The sequence below is a fragment of the Mesoplodon bidens genome (assembly GCF_964165515.1).
Source record: "Mesoplodon bidens genome assembly, chromosome: 14".
In the NCBI taxonomy this organism is placed as follows: domain Eukaryota; kingdom Metazoa; phylum Chordata; class Mammalia; order Artiodactyla; family Ziphiidae; genus Mesoplodon; species Mesoplodon bidens.
This window is the reverse complement of record NC_138170.1, coordinates 11755705-11772710: the sequence shown is the minus strand read 5'-3', so window position 1 is coordinate 11772710 and position 17006 is coordinate 11755705. Positions and strand designations below refer to the sequence as shown.

The following is a 17006-nucleotide window of genomic DNA, read 5'->3' as shown; positions in this document are numbered from 1 at the left end:
AGACTCTCCACACAGGCAGTGAGAGGGATGGCTCCAGGGTGCAACGGGGGTGGGGCGTGGGGGGGTGGGTGTGGCAGGGCCCTCGCTGCCCTGGGAACGCCTCGGGCCCAGGCTTCATCCCCAGTTCTCCCGCCGACACACACACCACTCCCATATGCCTTCAGAAAAACCAGGGCTTCGACCCTGCTACAGAGTCAACTACCTCTCCGCCACTTCCCACGCAGCTACCCACGGACACTCCCCACACTCCCCAGCAGGAAAGCCCCTTTCTGTGCATCTGTGCCTCCCATCACCTGTCCTCCCCACCCTTCCCCTCCTACTCTTTCTTCACCACGACCCCGTCATGTACCTCGCCAACTTGTCCCAACACCACCCCCGATGTCAGGGCACCTGAGATCATCTCTCTCTCCAAGCACACAGACGGCTGTATTTTCCAAGCCCCGAAAGGGGGACCTGCGGTTTGACTGTGGACGGAGTGTCTGGAGCGCTCCTGGCTGGGACCTGCTGCACCTGGGCCATGCCACACACTCGCTGACACCTGCTCTGAGCAGAGTGTCCTGGGGGCGCTCAGCTCACTTCGAGAAGGAACGGGAGAGCTGAACCACGGTCAGCCAGCAAAAGCCCAGCCCAGGTCCCTTTGTCATTCAGGGCTGGGAGAGGCTGCCAGGGCACCAGTGTCCCCGGAAAGGGTCTGGCTGTGAATACAAAGGATCGCTCTGCAGGCTCTGGTGGGGCACCATCCACCTCTCAAGGTGATTCCTGGGTGGGGACTGTTTTAGGGCTCTCAGGAACCCAGATATAATGGGATGCAGTCCTGCCACCGTGGCTCGTGGCTGGAGGAAAATCCTGTTATTGAAAACTGAGCCTCATCTCAGATCCGCTCAGAAGTCATGGGGACTGGTCTTCTTTGTGGGGGGCCCACTCTATGCCATCCTCAGTGAGCATTCCTCGCCTCTCCTTTGGGAGGACCAGGGAGGTCAGAGGCCCGTCTCTTAGCCGCTGCCTTCCCAGCCTGGGAGCCCCTGGTTGGGGTGCTAGTGGGGGATGAGGAAGCCCCTCCTCCACCCGACTCGACCTCAGCTGTTATCTGCCCAGCTGTCGGCATTAATCTGGCCATCCTGCCCCCCGCTCCAGCTGGGTCCCTCATGGAGAGGGTCCACGCAGACACCAGGCAGCCGCTGGTGGTCCAGGCACCCTCTTGGGGGCAGAGACCTGGCAGTCACCATTGTGACTTGTCCTCTAAAATCTCACAGAAGGAGGTTGTCCTGAGTCCTTATAGTAGCTCCCTCACCCCTTCCTGGCCTCAGCTGCTTGATTGCACAGTCTTGCCAAATACTTAGGAACCAAACCCCAAAAAATTAAACTCTCGGTGGCAGTCTCAGAACTTCCCTTGGGTCTAGAACCCCCTGGCATCCCTGATGAGAGAGCCCTGTGCTGTTGGGTGAAAGTGCTGGACTTAAGGTAAGAGGACTTGATTGAATCTACTACTTCCTGCCTTGGGCAAGTTATTTCATTTTCTTCTGAGCCTCAGTTTCTCCATATGTAAAATAGGGCAAATGGCAGCTTAATTTATGTGAGGCCCCCATCCAGCAGAGCCCAGTAACTGTCTTCTCCCTTCCCTCCTCTCCCACCTCAGGGATCCTAAGAGCTGTTTACGTGGGCTCCAGTGTAGAGCTGTTCCCGGATCTGCCACCACCAACCTTCCTGGCTGATTCTCTGGCTTCCTGTTAATTACAACAGCAACTACCTGTGGGGAGTCTGTGATTGGCCAGGCACTGGGCCACGTGCTTATTTGATGCTCGGGTTTACTCAGAGTTGGCACAATCAAAGCTTGGGAGACGTGATTTGCCCGGTGCTGACCATCTCTTTGGGGCAGAGGGTGAATGCTAAGTCAGGGGCTCTCTCCCTTGGGCATTCGTGGTCCTTTCAATGCCTGGCCCCAACGTGAGTTCGCTGGCCACTGGGCTCTGAGGTTCTCTGGAGAAAACCCAGTCCTGGGGTGCCTCCTTCCCCAGCCAACCCCAAAGCTGGAGACCAAGAGTCATGGTTTATTGAGTCACGTGGCAGTGGTGGGTTGTCTTTAAAAAAAAGAAAGAAGCGTCAAGGGGAGAAGCCCGACATGGCAGGGAGACAGGTCACTGAGAGGAAAAGGGCATCTTGACTCAAGCAGAGCCTCCTTTACAGTATTTACAGTCAGGCCTGGGGAGGGGAGGGCAGGAACGGTGGGAGCCAGAGAGGAAACCGCCATGGCTGGCTTTGGGGGGGTTGTCTTAGGGTCTCTCGGGTAGCTGTGGGCTTGGCAGGGCTGTTGGGAGGGGAGGCGGGTCCCCAGCCATTGTGCCTGGCTCTGCCCTGGGCAGGGCTGCACCCCACCCCCAGGAGCCCGGGGGCTTTGGAATGTCTGTCTCAAGCTGCAGTAGGCTCAGCCAGGCTGAGGTCTGGCTGCCAAGGGGTGGTTCCGTGGCGGGGAGCACCTGGGATGGAGCTCCTACGTTCACAGCAGCAGGTAAAAGGAAGGCGGATGACCACCTTGACCACCAGGCGGAGCTCCTGGTTGGCTGGACCCAGCATTCAGCCTGTGGGCCAAGAGGGAGAGGAGCAGAAAGATCCAAGCAAGCTGCACAGAGAAGGTGGTGCCTCTCAAGGCAGCGGTGCGGGAGAGCCTTCGCACCCGCTGCAGCTTGTGGGCTGGACGGAAGCGCTTAGAGCCCGCGGCTGCTAGAGCGTGTCGGTGATGGAGCCACAAAGGTGCTTCTGTGTGGCCCTGACCCCGTCGTGGGCCCCATGTGCCTCTCAAGCCTCTGGCCGTCCCCTCTTCCCTCCCCACTTCTCCTCCGAGTTTGTCTCTTTGGAATGGGACGGTTCTGTCCCCCTGGGACTCCTGCCCCTCATTAAGGAGTCCTGGAGGACAGCGTGGTCTTCTCCAACGTCGTCCGGTCTCTCAGGGTTCATTGAATCAACCACACAGGGAGGGAGCCGTGATGCTGGATTTGTGGTTATTTTTCATGTAATAAATAAAGATTCCTTTGTGTGACTCTCTGGGGCCCGTCCCAGGCCGAGTCCTTCTGTGGCTCAGTCGCTCCCACTGTCCCCATGGCAACTACAGATGGTCAAAGGCCGCGGCAGTGGTAGGTGGCGCGCTTGGCCTTGATGTGGAACTGTAATAATACGGGGAACCTGGACACGTTCGCAAAAAGAACAACAACACTGCTGGTCAGGAGGGGAACCTGCACCGCACAGCCTCTCCCTGCCTCTGCCAACCTTTAAGACAGCACGAGTTAATCATTGATCCCCGGGCCTATCTGATCATCAAAGATTAACTCCCCTCTGGCCCTATTTCCTCCTTCTCTGGCCTCACCTTTGAGTTTCTGGCCAGAAGGAGAACAGTGGCTTCTTGCCCCTCCCGCCATGACTCCTTTGACCTTCAACACCCTTGTATCAGGGAGAGGGCAAGAGAGAGCAGTTACATTTGGGACCCTGGAGAGCCAAGTTCACACGGGGAGATCACTGGGGCTTTCCCCAGCCTTGCCCAAAAGGTGCGAGGCCAGAGGATCTTCTTCTGGGGAAGCAGGGGGACTGGATCCTGACCGGTCAAGGGGGATGCACATTTGAGGGCCTGCACCGGGCAGCTCTGCACACCTGCAGGATGGACAGCCCGGGAAGGTTCCATGGGAAGGGCCTGTCTCAATGCCGTCAGCCTTTCCGGCTAAATCGAACAGAAGGGTGGCTTGAACTTATCTGGCAAACAGAACCCAGCTCAGCCAGCCTCCTAGTCATTTCTGGAGCATCAGGAGGAGAGGGAGCGTCTTGGGAATGGACGGTCCTGCCAGGCCTGTGACGGCGCCCTTGCGGTTGGCCGTACCGCACTGCGGCTTCTGTCCGGCTCAGGTTTGCTCCGAGACCCTTAAGGCCATCCCTCACGGAGACTCCAGTGGGATCCCTCACGTTCCCCATTAAGGGGCCTGGTTTCCTGAAAAGCTTCTCTACCCAGCCCAGGCCCAGGGGGAGACAGGGGCTGAGGAGCAGCCCCACAGCTCACTCTCTGCTCCTCCTGGAGGCTGTCCACACCTCAAGCCAAATAACAGGAATGTGGTGGAACAGACGATTTCTGTGTAAGGGCTCTGGGCTGAATCGTGAGTATTTCTGAGTCACTTAGATGGTTAATGAGGGCGACAGGATGGCATTGTTCGCAATCAGGGTGCTCCCCAGCAGAAAGGCAGCTGGCACTCCCGCAGGGCGCCCCTGCGACAGCGTCTGCAGCTGTGGGACTCTAAGTCCCTGAAGGCAGGGAGTCCCCCTCCAAGGCTTTTCTGGAGTCCACTCACCACTGCCCTCCCAAAGCCTGAGCCCTGAATCTTACACAAAACAAAAGATTTAATAGAAATGGCCTTGGGATGGAGAAGAGAGAGAGTGATGCACGGAAGTCTCTCTTTCTCCTGCCTCCTCTCCCAGGCAACCTGGTACCCTGCCTTCCCTCTATCTGCTTGGATTACGGAAAACACCTGTCTTCCCGGGCCCTCCATCTAACTGGGGCCTCCCAGATCTCAGACAACTTTTGGCTCAGCCTTGCACCCCAACCCACCCCCCACCGCCCGCCGCAGAGCAGAGGCCCTGGGCAGCCCCAGAGGCAACTTACTCAGCAAGCTGGAGTTGGGGAAGCGCCAGGCCTCGCTGTAGGAGGAGTAGGGGGTGTGGCCATAGGCGTTGCCAGAGTATTCGCTTCCTGTGGGAAGAGAATGTGAGAGACCCATGAGGTGGAGGCACCAGTGGAAGGCTGGGGATGGGGGACAAGGGTCTGCAGGGCAGGCATCGAGCGAGTCCTCCTCCATCAGTCCTTCGAGGGCCCCTCAGTCTGCATCATTTGGGGCAGTGCCTTTTCCATCAGGGACTGGAGGTCCTGCCCCATCAAGATCAGCCCTCACAGGACCCCCAGGAGGTAGATGTTAGTACTGTGCCCATTTTCCAGATGAGGAAACAGAGGCTTGGGGATCTGCAGAAGCTCACACAGCTGGAGGGTTTGGTGGAATTTGGAAGCTGTGCTGTGACCAGGGCCCAGGTTCTAACCACTTCTGCTGCTGCCTGGACCTTCTGTAAAAAGGTCTTTCCAGGAAGGGCCAATGGGAGTGAGAGGAGTTAGGGGTCATGGAAGGGCTCAGTAAGGATAAGCTTTGTAGCCTCCCTAAATATGGTTTGTTAGGGAGGGGCGTGTGTTTGGTGGGGGGGGGGGCGTTGCTGAGGATGAAGGGAAGGAGAGGGGAGGGCATCTGGGTCCTGGGACTTGCTCCATAGAGATGTGTGTCTCATTTCAAATCTGCCACTGCAAGCAAATTCAGTGCATGATTTACACAAAGCAAATCAGATCACCTCTTTCTGCGAGTGGATTCTTGGCTTCACCAATGGAATTACTTACCAAAAAAATTACTTAAGAATTCCCTTAAATAACAAAGCAGACCACCGCAATTACTGCTGGGGCTTGGGACGGAGCGTAAAGTTGGCAAAACACTTTCCCACACAGTAAACCCCTTTATTCTCATAACCTTCCGATGAAGTGCTCATCAGTAGCGCCAATTTATAGAAGAGGCAACTGGAGTACAGCACCAGTGAGTAGGGGGCCTCAAATCACACAGCTGGGAAATGGCAGAGCAGAAGTTGACCTGAGGGCTCTTAACTTGAAATTCCAGATCATCCATTTATGTACTTAGGAGACAATTTCATCCACAAAGCCAGGTTCCCGCCAACCCTGAGCTCCGGTGAATCCACACCGCCGTCCAGAATCTGATCTGCTGTTGTGAGCCTCGTGCTTTCTGTGGTTCCTTCCTGATCTCCTTCCCAGAGTCTAGAAGAGAGGCTCGAAGCTACCTGGCTCTGGAGCTGGCCTGCCTGGAGCCAAATCTCCATGCTCCACTTCCTAGCTGTGCAACCTTGGACAAGTCACTGAACCCCTCTGAGCCTTGGTTTCCTCATCTGTAAAATGGGGCAGATTATTGTCCCTATCTCATGGGGTTTTGCTGAAGATTCAATTTGATAACACACATCAAATGCTTATGAGCACCATGCTTGGAATATAAGAAGCAGTCAAGAAATGCCAGCTTTTATGATTTTCCCATTAGGTAGGCACTAAAATAAAGCTCAGTAGAGCCTCACACCAGTCATCCAACCAGTGTTAAAGCCTGAGCTGGGATCAGCAGGGGCTTCTTCCCTGCCAGAGAAGAAGGCAATTGCACAGAAGGAATGGAAGCGAGGAGGAAGAGCCTGAAGCAGAGGAAGGTTACTGGGTCCTTGTCCAGGGGGTCAGCATAGGCAGTGGTAACAGGAAGTTCCTTAGGGGCGGGGCCTAAGCCTAACACAGGTCAGGAGCACAGCAAGTACATGTATAAGAAGGGAGGGAGAAGAAAAGCAAAGGGATACATACAGAAAGACAGAAACTAAGAAATGATCTCATCCAGGGATTTCCCTGGCGGCCCAGTGGTTAAGTCTTTGCCTTCCAGTGCAGGGAGTATGGGTTCAATCCCTGGTCGGGGAGATAGCATCCCACATGCCTCGTGGCAAAAAAAAACAAAACATAAAACAGAAGCAATATTGTAACAAATTCAATAAAGACTTTAAAAATGGTCACATCAAAAAGAATTTTTTAAATTAAATATAGTAAAAAAGAAAAGAAATGATCTCATCCAACCATTCATTTCACAAATGAAGAAACTGCTCCCCAGAGAGGGACATTTGCCCAAGGCCACATGCTCCCTTAGAGCCTGCTCGGACTCTAGCCCCCAGTACTTTTTCCTGTATTCACAATGCGACCTGTCCTGCTTACTGCTGGGTTCAGCGCACCCTGGAAGAAGCCGATTCTACGTTGGTTGCCCAGCAACGCCCTCGGGCTTTGACCCCACCTCACCCAATGCCAACCTCAGCGGCTCCAAAGGACTGGAAGAGAGGTGGAAAGTCCAATGTGTTTGCCCTCTCGCCGTGTTACTTCTTCATGCATTCACTCACTCACTTGCTCACTTATTCACTTATCCAACACACACTTACAGAGTACCTATCTGCTTCGGTCACTTAGAAGTTGGAGTAGGGTACGGGACTCAGGAGGTGGTACACCCCCTGGGTGCAGCATCATCCCACCACCAGATCTGTCAACCCACCTGCAGCCAAAGCAGATGAAATGTCCCTGCACCCATGAAAGGCCAACCCATCCTCTTTGCTCTGCATCCTGCCTCACTCCCCTGTCTGAGGATTTGGTCCCTACAGTTTATCCCTTCTCTGTACTCTTCATCGACGTCTCCCTTTCCAATTCATCACTCCCTTAGCCAGCACACAGGCTCTGCCATCTTCTCTTTTAAAAATCCTCTTCTTACCCCACATGCCTCTCCAGCTACCAGCCCTTCTCCGCTCCACGGTCTCTGCCCTCACCTCCTCATCCCCCTCCAATCAGGCCAACGCTGATCTCTTCACATCTCCACGACCTCTACCCTGATCACTCCAGTGGTCACCTCCATGTCCATCACCCCCCTCAACCTCTTAGCCGGCTTTGATTCAGTTCATCACTCCCTCCGTTCCTCTGGGTTTCATGATGCCAGTTCTCCTGGTTTGCCTCCTAACCCAAGGGCCTTTCTGACTCACGGGCCCTGCTCGTTCCTTCTCTGCTACGTCTCTGAATGTTGAAGAAGCCCAGGGCTTGGTTTGTGAGCCTTCTGTGATTTTCCATTCACATTCTCTTTCTAGTGATCTTGTGTAATCCCTTGGCGTTAAATAACCGCTTTGTACAATGGCTGAGATGTATACCCTAGTCAGGATTCTTTCCTGACTTCAGACACACATCGTGTGCCTACGGATGTATTCAACTGGTTATCTAGGCGGTGTCTCAATCCTAATATGGCCCAATAGAACTCTTGACTCCCACATGCCAAGTACTCTACCCTTCCTCTTCTAACCTCCCACATATATACTTGTCACCGCCATCCATGCCGCTTCCCAAGCCCCAGACCAGGGACTCATGCTTGTTTACAAGCAGCCAATTCACTAGTAACTGCTGTTGGCTCTACCACCAAAATCCCTCCTCAGCGTCTCTGTTCTCCTCCTCCCCTGCTACCTCTATGGCCCACAGCACTGTTATGTCCTGTACGAACTACTGCAGTTGTCCTTCAATTGGTCAGCTGGTCTCTGTGCTTCCTCTTCTGACTGTCTACAATTTGCTTTCCCAGTGGCCTGAGTAGCTTTAAAATTCGACCCATCCACAAACAACATCTCCTCATTCTGTAGCGCTTTTGCCACTCACTCACTGTTCTTGGATATTTCACCCTCTTTCTTTGTGTGATCATGCTAAACTAGTTCCTGCCTTGGGGCCTTTGCACTTGCTGTTCTTTTGGGCTGGGGTCGGTCTGCCCCAGTTTACCACTTGGCTGACCACTTTGAACACCTTCTCAGAGAGGCCTCTCCGGATCACCCAGTCTAAAGTAGTTATCTTCTCTCCCTGTGGCTCTTTATTACATCATCCCATTTTATTGTCTCCCCAGGGCTTATCACTATCTGAAATTATCTTGTTTATTCATTCACTGACTTTTTTACTACACTTTTTTTCTCCATTATTAGGCTGTAAGCTCCACAAATAGAGGGACCTGTCTTGTTCACTGCTAGATCCCCAGCATCCCATACCATAGATCCTCAACCACTCTTTGTTAAGTGAAACGTGGTGAATGGATGGTAGGATGCAAGGATGGTTGAGAGGGTGGATAATGGATAGATGAAGAATGGATACGTGAAAAGATGTATGGAAGGATGGATAGAAGGATGGATGGATGAATGGATGGGTGGATGGATAGATGGATGGATGATGGAAGGATAGAAGAAGGGATGGATGGATAGAAGGATGGGTGAATGGATGGGTGGATGGATGGATGAATAGAAGGATGAATGATAGAAGGATGGAAGAAGAGATGAGAAGATACACGGACGTATGTAAAAATGTGTGTAAAGATGAATGGATGGAAAGATGGAGAGATGGGTGGATGGATCCATCTATCGAAGCTCTCAGTACAGCTCCAGAACTGGTTAGAGGGTCATTAACTGTATCGATGAGACAGGAACAACAGCAACAACAATCAGAAGGCACAACAGAAGATGAATGGATAAGAGAAATCTGTGCCCTGGTCTGGGTCCTATGTTGCTCTCCTAAAACACATGTCATTATTTCTGGTTTGGTGGGAAGCAGCGTGGTGTAGTACGCTAGATCTGAAAGAATGCTAGATTTGAAATAAAAAAAACTGTGTTTGAACAACCCAGCCATTTAGTATGGTTATGACCCCGAGCACACTACTTCGCTTTTCTATGCTTGTTTCCTTATCTACATAAAACTAAGATCATACCAGCTTCCCAGTCTTATGGTGAGGATTAAATGAGAAATAAATGTATACCTCTGAATGGCCAGGCACAGAGAAAGTGCCTGACAAATGATCTCTTCCTTCCTTCCACAATTGATTGAAGAATGTCATTGGTATGCCTTGCTTTGAGCATTTTGTCTGTACCTAGCACACAGTAGGTGCTCAAGGAAGGTTTGATTTTAATGGAAGGAATCTCGCTTCAGTCAACTTGGAGATTGTAACCACTGGTAAGAGATGGACACGAATACTTTTTCTACAAAAAAATTCCTTAAGAATTCATTTGCACCATGGAGTTCCTAGGAACCAGGGATGCATTTAAGTAACATTGCATTTTCTGAAAACTGATTTGCATGTAACTTACTGGGAGCCCAACCACCTTGCCAGGCAAGCCCCCTCTTGGAATTCACTTTGCAGTCCATGCTGTACCTGTGTTATTATTATTATTTTTTTCCACAACACCCACTCAGGGTGAGGTCTTTATGGAAACAACCTGGGGGCCTTTGATGAGAGGCCCAAGCCTTCCAGCTACCTCACAGGTCAGACTCTGGGCCCCAGGAACCACCCCTTGCCCTGGGCCTGCCCCCAGGAACGATCCATAATTAAGAGAAAAGCCCTGTGCTTTACGTCTCCTCCTCCTCTTCTAAGCAGGCGGCAGGGAAAGGTGGAGAGGTTGGAAGGGGAATGGGGGGAGCTGACTGGAGCCTGGGATTTTGATTGAGAGGCCCCATTATCCACACTCTTAAAAAAATAACCAAATCTTTTCCTTTTTTATCTGGACCAATCTCATTTCACGCTCCAGAAGAGGAAGGGAGGGAGGGAGGGAGTCTGGGGCCAGGAGGGAGAGAGGAGTCAGTATTCTGTATTTTCAACGCTGCATTAAGCACATCGCCAAGGTAACCAGGCAGCAACAAGTGCCAGCTCAGCGGGTTCCCAGGGAGCGCAGAGCCTCCTTCCCTCCCGCGCTCCTCCCTCCCCTCCCTCTGCCCAGGAGAGCCCAGCCCACCTGCCTCGCACAGGGCACCCGAGTGGGTGGCTGGTAAAGAATAACCCCTGCCAGTGGGGGAGGGAAACAGGCCTGGGTGAATGCCTTGAGTCTCTGGAGTCAAAGCCAGAGAGGCTGGTCCAGGGCTGGCAGGGAGGTCACAGATGCCCTGATTGATTCAGCGCCCCTTCCAGAAGCTCCAGGTCCTCAGGCCTCTCTGGGCAGTGCAAATGGCTCTATTCGACCCTATCCATCCTGGGGTCCTTCCTATATGTTTCCTAAAAGAGTGAGACTCGTCCAAAGAAACTCTCATTGTCCTCACTTGTCCAGACCTTGATAACCCGGGTCACTGCTGGGTGAGGACCACACTGGTGGACAAAGAGACCCCAGTGACTGGCAGGGAGGATTCCAGAACAGCCCAAGTGATGATGGAGAAGTACTCCCAGCTCATCTCACACTTTATAGTACCTTTGGAGTTCTCAGGCCACGGGTCCTGCCCGTGCAGGGTTGAGTGAGTGTGAGGTGTGAAGAAGGTTGTATTTCAACCATCTTCACTGCCATCATCACCAACACCATGCAAACTACCTTCCCATGCAAAATGGGAAGGTAGTCAAACCTTCCCATTCTGGAGACCCCACCTGACCTGCTGAGTTTCTCTCCATCTACACCACGTGCCAACAACCACAATGCTTCACCCTTGTACCTTCTTCCATTGCCCCATGTCCTGCAGGCCCATGAGATTCTGCCTCATCCAGGGACTCTTGGCCAGGTGACAAGACATCCTGTTCTGCCCAGGTCATGATTTTACAGAAAGGGTAAACTGGGATTCACCAGAGTTAAAGAACTGGGAGACCACGGGTTGCTTATAGGCTAGGCTTAGGTTTAGCTCACAGTGTTCTGATGGCCCCCAGCGGCCTCTCCATCAAGGCTCACTGCATCACTGGAAGAAATGGCAGAGTTCCGATTTGAACACCAGTCTGTCTCAGTCCCTCCCTTTTCATCATGGTGGGTAATACAGGAGTATCTGGGAAGAAGATGCTGGGGCTGAGCTGGAGAGAGTTATGGAGCCAGGACTGCACTGAAGTCTCTTCTCCAGGCATTTATAAGAAGATGCACCTCTCAGTCCACCCTTCCTTGCCCTTTGGGAAGCCTGTGCGAGGGGCACAGCTCACCTCTTGCCCTCTCTTGCTCTGCCTGGGGCCACCACTTCCTCTTTGCAATGCTTCCCCTCCTGCCCAGCCCCTCCCCTTACCTGCCACCATGCCTGCGATGGCAGAAGAGGCATAGCTGCCCTGTCCACTGGTGGGGATGTGGGGTGGGTATCCAGGCAGCGTGGGCCCCACCATCTCTCGCCCTGGAAAAATACAGCAAAGTGTCATCAGGTGGGCCATTGTGGGCTCCTGCACTTACTGTCTTGCTCCCCTGAGGCTCAGCAAGCCTTCCCTCTGCCATTCCTGCTCTCTCCCAAGTCATTCTCCAAACCCACTTCCTCCCCCGCCCTCCTCCTCTGAGCCCAGGCTCCTCTCTCCTCGGCTGGCCTTGACCAGGCCACAGGCTCCACCATGCAGGGTGTCCTGGTTACTGCAGTCCTCTATGGTTCCCTGTTCTCCAATGATTTTATTTACACAAATCTTATTCATCCATAAAAATGTCATGGTATTGGAGGGAGGCTGAGGGCTATGTCTTCTGGGTCTTTGTGGTCCCCCCTGGCATCCACATAGCAGCCGGCACAGCTTGACCTAAATAAATACATTAGAGGCCACTGGACTCAAAGCTCACATCTCCAGCTCCAAGGAGAACCAGGAACAAGACCCTATGAAGGGATGGCAAAGGTGTGGCCTGGTGGCCCATCACTCTCCTTTTCCAAACCTGTGGCAGATCTTGCTAATCAATCACTGCACTCTTTGCCGCTGAGCCAGAGGGAGGTTCCTGCCACTCGACCTGGCCTTTCAGGTGGACACAACCTATCAGAGCTGCAAGAGACGTGAAACATATCGCCTCTTCCTGACGTGGAAAGGAGATGTGGGCTGACAGACCGTGTTTACACAGGCCCGTGAACCACTGACATCTGTCCACGCCATTCCTGAAAAGAACCATCTCTCTGTTTATCTATAAGTTGTGGGTAATACTCTGGCCTTGGTAACACAGAGGCTGCTCTGTGAAGTCCTGATTTCCCTGGCTTTGCCTCTCCTCCACATCAGGTAGTCAAACCTTCCCATTCTGGAGACCCCACCTGACCTGCTGAGTTTCTCTCCATCTACACCACGTGCCAACAACCACAATGCTTCCCCCTTGGCCCTTCCTCCATCGCCCCGTGTCCTGCAGGCCCATGAGATTCTGCCTCATCCAAGGACTCTTGGCCAGGTGACAAGACATCCTGTTCTGCCCAGGTCCTGAACACTGTCCCAGCACATTTATGAATAACGCCCATTCCACTCTCAAAATGCCCCAGTTTGAATGATGAAATTATTGGGTCATCCTAGCTCGTGGCGATGTTTTTACAAGGGTTCTGAACCTCAGACCTATTGACACTTGGGGAGAGATAATTGTCTGTGAGGGACTGTCTTGTGCATTATAGGATGTTGGGTCTACCCACTAGATGCCAGGAGCAGTTCCCACCCAGTGTGACAACCCAAAATGTCTCCAGATATTGTCATATGTCCCCAGGGGGGCAAAATCACCTCTGAATGAGAACCTGTGTGTTAGATTATCACCATTACCAGAATGCCTTTACCTTTCCCACACTGGGGGCTACCTTCTCTCCTAGGACTTACCTAGCCTCCCTGTGACCCTCTGTCAACCAGCTTACCAAGTCCACCCCCTCCATGGCACTGTTGGTCCAACTTTCCTCCCATCCATCCCCCCGAGGCCCTTCATATGTCGGGCGCTTCAGGGGGTGCCTAGTAACAATGGGAGGGAAGGTACCTCGCATGGAACCCTGTAAGTTGTCAATACAGCAGTAACTCCCTCCTTACCTCTATTTCTAGAGGTTCCCTGAAGACCGTTCATTCATTGGACAAATACTGATGGAGTAACTCTGATATCCTAGGCACTTTTCAAAGCACTTGGGGATACAGCAGTAAGCAAGAATGCTAAATTAGCAAGGCTAGGCGCTATAAGTCATGATGGGGATAGACTGGGATGGGCACTGGAGGCAAGTCCAAGTCTGGGGGGGGCGGTCAACAAACAAGACCAGGCCTACTGGACTTCTACCTTTCCTCTGGAGGGAAGGGTCCAGGAACCAGAGGACTTTGGTCCTCATTCTGCTTCTACAACTAATTTTCCAAGTGCCCGAGACCAGCCACCTACGTACCCCAAGCCTCAGTTTCTTCACATGCAAAATGGGATAAAAAATAAGAGTAGCCTTACACACCTTATTACTATTACCAGAATGTTATCAGCATAATTCAGAGCTAAGGTTTCATGCCAGAGGTGAACACTGATTTGTGCAAAGGACACATTCTATAAATTGTTACATGTCAAGGGAAACCTTATAGAATAAATCCTATTGGAAAGGAGCCATCGGTTTATTATTTAAAATTGTGTGAATGTTTTGGTAAAAATGAACAACACCCCCTAATTTCCTAATTTGTTTCAGTATAATGTCCAGCAGTGGTCGGTGCTGGACCAAACAGAAAGGGACCCACTGGAATCCGACAGATGGGTCCAGTTCACTTGACACAGGCCTGAACAAATGAGGGCTTGGCCACACAGGTGAGGAAAGGGAAATTTCAGTATATTTAGAAGGAGAGGGAGAAGTAGGCAGAAGATATACCAAGGGAAAATCTGATCTTTCTTCGAAAAAGACTGCAATACGATCAGCTCTCAGACTCAGCCCCTTGGACCCTTGGATGAAGCCCCTGGTCAGGTACCAGAGCCCATGAGAGGCAAGGAGTGATATGAAGCCTGTGTGGGCAGGAGGAGGACACATGGTGTACGTGACATGAGTAGGGGAGTGATGGAAGAGGGTGGTGGCTCATTCAGGCCTGATGCCTTTTCCCTTTCCTCTTCCCTCCCTACTTCCGAGAGACAGACAGACAGACAGACAGACAGACATCTAGGTCCAGATTGTGGCTGAGGAACAAAGTACTTAATCTCCCTGACCCGCATCTTCTCGTCTGTCTCGTGAGGAGCTAGGCTAGATGACAGATTATAAATTGGGCTCACCTTAATTAATATTTGACTGATTGGTAGGGGGCTTCCTGGTGCATTGTGTTGAGAAGGATTCTGAGGCTGCATCTGTGTCTGCTGTGATTGGGGTTGGTGGTATAGCTTGGCTCTCAGGCCACCTATTGGCTAGGGCTGGCCTAGGGGCTCTACAGAGCTCTTTCCGGCCCTGGAGCCCTGTGGTGCCACATTCCCCTTCATTCTCCTCTTATCCTGTCCCTTTCCATCACCTGGTCCTGCTGCTTCTTGAGCTTTGCAGCTCAGCGGGCAGACCACCAGGGTGCAAGCTCCCCTTAAGCCACAACTTAATTTAGTCACAGCTGCCCCCATGGGTCCCATCCCACGAGAACTAGCTCCCAAACTGCTCCTTGGGAAACTGAATTCACCAGCCTCACTCCCCTGTATTCTGAGATTTTTCATCTTCGTCTCCCCTTAGTCACCTAACTTTCTCCCAGTGGGACGGAGGTTTTTGAATCAGATGCTGGAGCAAACTCCTGAAGCCTTCCTCCCCTGAAGCTTGGCCCCCTTGAAAAGCCTGCTGAGACAGTCTTCAGGACGGCCTTCACCCTGACTCCGTACCATCAACTTTCCCACCAGTCTCGCAAGACTCTGCTGCAATTCCTTAAATATGTGGGTTTCTCCCAAAGCCAAGAACTTTGCAACCTTCTTAGAAATGAAACCACAGAAGCCATAAGGCGGAGGCACCCTTTCACAGCCTATTTTATGGACTTAATTGATTTTTAAGGCTCTTCACCACAAGTTTATCTTTGGTTTGTAATTCCATCTCCTCTGTACTCAAATATACTTCCACTATAGTCCTATGTTTAAGAAGCTGACACAGACACAGGTCTACGTTGACTGGCTGGGAAATGGGGTTTTAGAAGAGAACACTAGCACCCCAGAAATACCGGTAAATGTTCTAAATATCGGTAGAGGCCAGGATCAGAGCCAGGACTTGCAGGAATTCTGAGGGTAGAGGTGATTTCAGACCATTTTATCCGCTCCCTTTGATGTCTGCCCTCTCTGTGACCTCTTTTCAACTCCTTATCTTGTTCTGATAGCAAGGAGAATTTATGGCAATCCAGAAATCTCTTTGGCAGGATTAAATATAATTTTGCACAAAAGGATGGAGGTGGGTCATGGGCACTTTGATGATAAAACCGAAGTCAGGGCTTTCTCATCAGCTGAGCGGGACTCAGCCCTGGAACAGCCAGGACAAGGACAGCCTCAATACTGCTCTCGGCCAGTGTGCTGGGACCCCAGACTGGGGCATCTGATGGGAACTGGGAATAGAGTTAGGATCAATCCTCCTGTTCCCCAAACCCTGAGGTTTCTTCTTTCTTGGCTGATTAGGGAGAAGTTGAGACGCAGATAATACCACCCCAGACATCGCACCAGCAGAGCCGCTGGGCTGGGAGGGGACTTGACCCCAGGGAGGCGGACAAAGACTTGGCGGGAGGTGGCAGGCAAGGTCCATAGGAAGCTACTCAGAGGAGGAGAGCTGGGGGGGTTCACGTAGGTGACATTTCATTATGGAATGAAAATTTACCTGGTCCTCCTCCGTCTCCTCTGTCTGCAGCAGTACCTCGGATTAATTTGGTCTGGACTTCCTTTCATTTTTTTCAAGCTCATCTCTTCCTCCTTTGGATAGGTTTCCAGCCCCCAGACTCTTGAGATCATTCCCCTCCTTTTTTTTTTTTTTTTTTTTTTTTTTTGGCTGTGCTTCATGGCTTGCAGGATCTTAGTTCCCCAACCAGGGATTGAACCCGGGCCCACGGCAGTGAAAGAGCTAAGTCCTAACCACTGGACATCCAGGGAACTCCCAGATCATTCCCCTCCTAAGCTGCTTTCTCTCTGCCGTGTCCCCCCAAGTCCGCTCACTGTGGCTCAGCCACGTGGGAAGTATTTAGGTCCAATCTTGACCAGAGGCGGCAGGGGGGACACTCCTTCAGGAGCTCCAGGCCAACACATGGGCTCAGCACGGATTCTGCCATCATGGGCCTTGTGCCTGATCCACGGGGCGGGCCTAGCTCTGTGGACTGCGGCCTTGACTTGCCTCCTGTTCTCGGCAACCTCCTGGACCCAGCCGCTCCAAGCCTGGCCACTGCTTGCTCTTCTCAGAGCCCCTGCCTCTGGGGGCGGGGGTGCCTCTTCAGCCCTCAGGCTGGGCTCTGCAGACTTCACGGGGGTCACACCCTGCACATCGCCTCACCTGGGCCTGGCTCCGGGGGCCAGCTGTCTAAATGACCACTGGGTGTCTGCTGCCCACTGCTTTGCCCCATGGGGGCCTGACCTCCCAGTCCTGCAGCTGGCTCGGAGAGAGGGCACATCGATTAAACTAAGAGCTCACAGAAGTTGGAAGCATCACCCCTGATGTGGCTGCATGGTGGCTGGGGGTGCTTGAAGCCCTAAAAGGGGAGAAAGCGTGGGAGCTCTGGGGCAGGGACTTTGCACTGAGCTGTTGCCACCACACTTCACACCAC

General features: G+C 52.4%; 1 protein-coding gene across 1 annotated transcript in view; it reads right to left on the bottom strand.

The window, feature by feature from the left end:
* Positions 1 to 2034: 2034 nt before the first annotated feature.
* Positions 2035 to 17006, bottom strand: part of PAX8 (paired box 8) — a 58205-nt gene continuing 43233 nt past the window's right edge. The window contains exons 10-12 of the mRNA XM_081254574.1: positions 11609 to 11710; positions 4637 to 4723; positions 2035 to 3177 (exon numbers count right to left, since the gene is read on the bottom strand). Of these exons, the coding sequence (XP_081110700.1) occupies positions 3101 to 3177; positions 4637 to 4723; positions 11609 to 11710 (266 nt within the window). The 3' untranslated portion in view covers positions 2035 to 3100. The remainder of the gene's footprint in view (positions 3178 to 4636; positions 4724 to 11608; positions 11711 to 17006) is intronic.